The sequence below is a fragment of the Paramormyrops kingsleyae genome, chromosome 19 (assembly GCF_048594095.1).
Source record: "Paramormyrops kingsleyae isolate MSU_618 chromosome 19, PKINGS_0.4, whole genome shotgun sequence".
NCBI lineage: Eukaryota > Metazoa > Chordata > Actinopteri > Osteoglossiformes > Mormyridae > Paramormyrops > Paramormyrops kingsleyae.
The window spans coordinates 2799139-2806100 of record NC_132815.1 but is presented as its reverse complement, the minus strand read 5'-3'; the positions used below and the strand labels follow the sequence as shown (position 1 = coordinate 2806100).

At 45.7% G+C, this 6962-nt stretch overlaps 1 protein-coding gene across 1 annotated transcript in view; it reads right to left on the bottom strand.

Annotated features, from left to right (window-relative positions):
* Positions 1-525: 525 nt before the first annotated feature.
* LOC111842988 (5-hydroxytryptamine receptor 1E) overlaps positions 526-6962 on the bottom strand; it is a 30945-nt gene continuing 24508 nt past the window's right edge. The window contains exon 2 of the mRNA XM_023810173.2: positions 526-4619. Within this exon, the coding sequence (XP_023665941.1) occupies positions 3427-4554 (1128 nt within the window). The 5' untranslated portion in view covers positions 4555-4619 and the 3' untranslated portion in view covers positions 526-3426. The remainder of the gene's footprint in view (positions 4620-6962) is intronic.

The following is a 6962-nucleotide window of genomic DNA, read 5'->3' as shown; positions in this document are numbered from 1 at the left end:
TTCTGTTGTATCGGGAGTGGGGATTTTCTGTGTTAATGGAGATAAGACTTCAAATGTTTGTTGTATATGAATGTATTGACACAGTTGCAAATGCCACATTGTTATTTTGATTATATTGGAATTAGCTGTGTCATGATGATACCCTGCTGTAAGTGTCCATTTTTCCTTACTTTCTTCTGATCATAATACAGTGTGGTAGATTCTTCTGAATCATTATCTGCATCATTACAAACTCAGGATAATCAAAGTCTTCTGTCTCAGAACTTCCATTAAACTCTAAAACTTCTAGCTTGCCACTAATCTCCATTCAAAAGTACTTAAGGAAAAGTAAAGGTTTTCCAAGCTGTTTTATACCTTCACGAATTAACAGAAGAATAATTAAAATCATTCAAAATATAAATGAGTTCGATGACACCAAAGATGAATCAAAAATGCTTTTATTTTGGACTTTATATGTACAGCTCAAAAGTATGCAGGTGAAAATGTCCAACAGCATATTTGTGTGAAAGGGCTCCATATGATCTCATGACTCCAGATGTGAAAAGGGAATTTTAATAAAACTCTGAAATAAATAAACGAACCATAACTATCATATTACAAGATGGATAAGAGTCAAAATGACCATTAGCATAATATGAGTGCAGAGTGGGATCAGATCTCCAGCCAGAGGCCTGTGCAGTTATAAGCCCAGAATCCTTTTGCAGTATTAAGAACCCACTAAGTCAAATAAAATAACCTAAGCAATTAAATAAATGGACTAATTCAAGGCTGCAGTCACCTTTGTGAATCCCTAGTGTCTTGTAGAGCTAAGTGGCCTAGTTTGATGTTCTGAGCTATATGTACAATCTGCTTTCGAAGCATCTGGACCAAATGAGCCACCCTAAAGAAGCTCACCTGTAAGGAAACGTGAACAAACAACCTTTATGTAAGTAGTTATTTTCTGAAGCAGTTCAGGTAGCATGTCTGCCTGAAGCATCTGTTGTAAAACCCACCACATACGTGTGTTTGGCAAAGCAGATTTTCAAGAACAGTGGTGTTATGTTGTTCTCCTGCCACAATTAAGACAACAGTGGAGCTTTACTTTGTCTGGATATTTACCTTTAAAAATAACCACGTAGGTCACTGTTAGCTTAGCAGTCGTGATGCCTTACCAGCGTTGCCTGGATACCAGCGAGAACCCCTCATGGCTCTAAGAAGTGAGGAGAACCACAGGATGCACAAGAAGAATGTGATCCCTCTAATGGAAGCGCGGCCCAGTGACGTGAGAGGAGCCGGTCGTACGTGACAGACACGGCAGTGCCACCTCCTGCTGTGACTGAATACAGACCTGGCAGTGATTCGCTTTGCAAGTCCTTGAAACTCAAGCAATTGATTAATTTAAAATGAATTGAGTGCTAAGTGAATTGTTAATTGAATTGTGTGGATCTTTAACCCCTTCGGTAGTATGGTACGTACCTGGCAAATATGTATATCTGAGTGGAAGTCCTTCGATATGTTGCATGCACTGTCTGCATTCGGGTAACAGGTGACAGAAATGCATCCCTTGTTGTGTTTGGCAGATTTCCACTAATAAGGCATTTTGATATCACCTGGCCTCTGTTGCTTTGGAAACCGCACCTATCATTGATTGAGCCCTTGATTTCAAAATGGGAAACTGTTGGCTGTTACAGGAAAGCGATTTCACTTGAATGGCTTAAAAGCAAGAAAGTAAATACCCTTTAATGGTCCAGTCAGCTTGTTGACTTGAATCCTACTAACATGTTGTCTAGAAACCATCTTTTTCTGGAAAGTGGCTATATTTGCCAAGTGGAGTTTAAGAATTTGTACCAAACCAGTAGGCAAAGCTGGGGGACTTTGCAGCTCTGAGCGCTAATGAAGATAAATACTGAATCGAAGGACCAGGATTTATAAGCAGTCAACATATTACACACAAATGACCCAACTCTCCTGGATGTTCCCTGTACCTTCCATGTCTAGAAGCACATTTCCTCCTGTCTACCATCTGCACTGAACCATGTTTCATTTTTTTCCTCTTAAGTTCCTTTTAAGTTTCAGCAATATCAGCATATATGTAGAAAAACATTTTTCTTAAAAAGTATTTTATTAATATAAATTAATTTGTACATATATTGTAATGGACAATGTCGGGTCTGAATACTTTTTCAAGGCACTGTATCTGAAAATACACTGCAGAAGCACATATGTCACTATTATTATGATTGCGAACCGAAAAGACTTTTAATAACTTATGTACTTCCTCAGTTGGGATAAGTATTTTTTTTTGTATACAAAATCCTTTAGTTGAGTTAGAAGGTAACTATGCTATTACTGATATACTTACACATGCATTTTACCGTTAGGTCGAACCCTGAAGGAGACAAGCCTTACATTATTGCCAGCAATGTCTCTGACTTGCAGCTCAACAGGACATATAGGTAGATGAAATGACACGAACAGACACGGAGCTGCATCATTTTAAAACACATATTCAGTGAACACGCTGAATCCTAAAACATGGCCGAGTTTCTAGCTATTTAGCAAGCGAGGCGTGTTTAATGGGTGTCTCTCGTCTCTATAACTTATAAACATTTCGCATTTCAATCTGAATCCTCAGCGAATTACTGGCTCATAGATAAACAGCATATTTGTGCCTAGAACAGCTTGATGGTTCATTACATGGAGTAAATTCTTGTAGGAAGCTCAGATCTGAGACAAATCAGGTTTCATTTGAGTGTCTCCAAACACTCATTCCCAGCAAAATTAAATGGGTTATGCAGCTGCATCGTTAGGAAACGGTCTAATCAGATATATTTTTTTTTAAATCTCAAATCACCACTTTTGAACTTTCCGGTAACGTCTCAGGACAGCAGGACTGCAGCTGGTGTCGCGGCTAATAGGCTAATAGGCTAATAGTTAAAAGTTTCATTCCCTTTGGATCAACATACTGATTAAGCTACCAAAACGAAAACAGCAATAATAGGAACATAGGTGAGTTTACTCCGCGTTCTCCAATGTGTGGTAATACTTTAATAAGGAAACAAAATGGAATACAGTTCCATAAAGCTGTGCTGCCCCATTTACTGTAGATTAACAGCTCTTCCCATTTTTGGTTTTAAGGTTTATGTCTTTTGGAAATATCAGGTGTAAAAAAGCAGCATGATTCCTGTACAGTTTCTCTCCCGCTTGTAACCTCTCTTGAACCTGCCTGGTATACCTGTGTATTCATTTTTACAGCTGTTCTTGTACGTGATTTCCTGCCTCTCCTCAACACTGCCTTTCTGGAGATGAACGTATATCAGCTTATGAATTTTGTCGATAATTTTGTTGGGAAAGACAAAGAAAAAACATGAGCTGGCAGATGAGAACACTTTACAGAATGTGACTGGTCCTGTCCTAAGGCGTGGCTCTTTGCGGTCTACATGTGGTCTACGAGTGGGCTGCGCGTGGTCTGTGCATGGTTTGTGTGTGGTCTTTGCACCTGAACAGCTTTTTAAAGGCTTGCTTGAAGTCCTCATTGAAGCTGGTGTAAAGCAGGGGGTTGATGAGAGAGTTGACGTAGCCCAGCCAGGTGAGGGCGTCGGATACTTTCGGGGAGGGGCTCAGCAGGTGCAGACCCACCAGGAGCTCCTTGACAAAGAAGGGCAGCCAGCAGAGGACAAAAGCACCCAGGATGAGGCCAAGTATGCGGGCGGCCTTGCGCTCCCGGGAGGAGGAGCAGACCTCGCAGGGCGGCACGCGGAGTGTGACGTGGAGCCGGTCCAGGTCCAGTGTGGGGTCCGAGGCGAAGGAGTTCTGGCTGTCGGTGCTGCGTCCACTCAGGTAGCGCATGGAACCCCGCTTCTGGTAGAGTGCCTTAGCGGCCGCGTAGATGCGATAGTACAGAACCAGGATGATCGCCATGGGGATGTAGAAAGCCCCGAAGGTGGAGTACAGCGTGTATCCCACGTGGTCGTGCTCGATGATGCACTGGGTGGCGCTGCTGGGCACGGCCCCCAAGGCGCGGTGGCTCCGCCAGAACAGCGGCGGCAGGGAGATGGACACGGAGATGGCCCAGACGGTCGCCACGGTGGCGGCGGCACGGCGCGCGGTCCGTTTGCGGGCATACTGGACGGCGTCGGTGATGGCCCAGTAGCGATCCAGGGCGATGGCGCATAGGTGCAGGATGGAGCAGGTGCAGCAGGTCATGTCCATGCTGAGCCAGGCCTCGCAGGTGATGCGGCCCAACCACCAGGCCTCCGCCGTGATGTACAGCGTGCTGGGGGGCATCACCAGGGCCGCCACCATCAGGTCCGTGACGGCCAATGAGCAGATGAGGTAGTTGGCGGGAAGGTGCAGTTTTCTGGTGGTACTGATGGCAGCGATGACGCCGCCGTTGGCCAGGGCGGTCATCAGCGTCAGGATCCCGAGGAACACGGCCACCAGCGTGGCCTCTGTGGCTGACTTTGGCTGTAAGACCCCCCCCGGAGACCCCGAGCAGTTGGTGGCATTGGGGGCAGTGGGGACCTCCTCTGGGAAGCTCCCCGCTTCCATCATGGCAGGACTAGCTGTATCCATCAGGGGGCGCTGCACACCGCCGGCAGAACATGCCGTCCCAGGTCAGTCTTTCCTGGATGAGTTTCCTGCAGCGGAACGCAAAGGATTATAAAGTCATTGGAACATAAACTTCCTGAAGGCTCGACAGATACAGCGCCGCGCTAACAGTACAAAGGTTGTTGGTTTAAATCCCGTGGAGGGCTCAGAAATTGTAACCCTGCCCTTTGAAGCTTTAGACAGCTTTAGACAAATGTGAAGGCACAGAGGCAGAGTGTGTTTATAATTTTCAAGGCAAATTTCTGTGAATCAGAATAAGAATTTTTCATGCTGTGAGTGCAGTATGTCTTTGGTATTACATAAATGAAATTTTCCTTTCTGGCTTTCAAAAAAATCACAATCAAGTAGTATCCTTCGTCCTTTTCATGTGGTATGAGACGTACTTGGCGCTTGCTAGCTTAAACGTGCCCTTCATTCACACCGCAGCCTCGGCTTCTAGGTTCAGTGGTTTTCCGTCAGTGAACATGCTGTGACTAAAAAGGCACTTCTGTTTGGGAAAAAAACATCGTAATAATGACCTCTCTGTGGGATCGCCATCTTGGAGGTCTTAAAGAATGGTGTTTTAACTGCGGAGTGGAAAGTCGCTTTCTTGTAAGCGAATGGAATCCAGCATTCATGTCAAAAACTGCCGAACTGAAGGTGAGAATGAAGCGGAGGCCCCTCGAAATTCCCTGGCAGGTGAATTTAGCAGACAGGCAGAGCTGTTTCTGTAGGTCACGCCTTATCAACTTCTAGAAATGGTGACATTTTACAGCGTTTTTTTTTTTTTTTTACTTTGTGGATCGAATATATCACACTGGCTTTTATGGAATCTGCGTCTCTGCCCGCAGCAGTGTGTCTAATTGGCTGCAGTTATTAGTTCTCGACCGTGACAAATCGTGCTTCAAAAGTGTCTAGACTCTCCACACCTTACAGCAAAGAGTGACAGAAGATATTTATTTGGGAGACGACAAAAGGCTTGGAAGTGAGAGCAGACAGATGATCATTTAACACGCAACATGTAGGCTGCAGGCAGAATGGTCCTGCAGAGTCCAGAAGATCATTGGCTTATGGGATGAGAAATATGAGCGCGGCAGGCAGCACGACGGGCTAAAACGCAAACAGATGCCCAAGCAGATGCAGGATGCCGTACCGAGAGGGCAACACAGGCGACGGCCCAGCAGGGGGCGCTAGAGCCTCACCACGGCAGGTCCAGACACATCCGACGCAGATGCCTGATGGCTGCCTCAGCAGCTGAGTCAATAAGCACAAAGTGGGACAGTGTCCCAGACCACTGGGTCACTGAATCGGGACCAGCAGACCAAAAGGCCGCTCGCCCATGAAGTGGTACTCATGCATTACTACAGTACTACAATTATATTACTATAATAGTACTACAATACTATCCGCTTGATGGCAGCACAGAAACCTCTTGAATTTTAGATCTATATAAACAATGATGTAACTGCCAAAAGTCTGGTCACACCCTCCCACTCTGATATTTAAGATCTCTCACTCACAATACAGACTTAGAAACATTCACACTGAACCAGCTGCAGTTTTATCCAGTGTAATTCGGTTGCTTTTTCGATTGCGTCACTGCCAAAATGTGGCACATCCACTGTTTATATGAAGATGAGTCTTATACTGGGAAGCCTTTTCTCATACTGATGAATTCTAATATCACAGAGGAAAAGCAGTGGAATGGCGACGAATGACAAGCCGGCCCAGAAGCTGCCTGGGAGTGGCCCTTCAGCCGAGGTTCTTCGGGAAAGAGCGACGGTCAGGACACTGGCTTACGGCGCCTGCTGTCTACACCGCAGTGTTTGCGGTCACAGCCGTGACACGCGCAGGCTGAGGGGTCGGCAGGTGGCTCAACTGCACAGCCGTCTCACTGCCAGGGAGGAAACACAGCCTTTGCACGCAGGGCACCCCAGCGGCAGAATCCTACCTGAGAGCTGGAATAGACAGTTTTCTGATTAAGAACTGGAAGGGCTTCCACCAGACTTACTCAGGTTCATCGTTTACTTTGAAGGAGAGCCTCTGATCGCTAACTCAGATCGACGTCATTTACACTGCGCACCAGTGCCAGTGCTGAAATTGCCAAGGAGCTCACAGCACTGTCTATTTCGGCCCATTTCTGTAGAAAGCTATATTGCTTCCGTCCAGAGACTAAAACGCTGTCATTTGCGAAATCCTCACTTAAGTATGTTTGTACCTGCTCTGTCTTGGGACGCGAACCAGGCTGCCTTCTAAAGATCCGCATTTCTTTGCAGCGACGGAGAAAAAAAGTCACTGTCCTGCTGTTAGGGCTGAAATTGGAGGAATATTGAAAAAAATTACAGAAGCGATAGAAGCCAACAGCAACCAAAAAATGGTGTCATCGAGTGTGA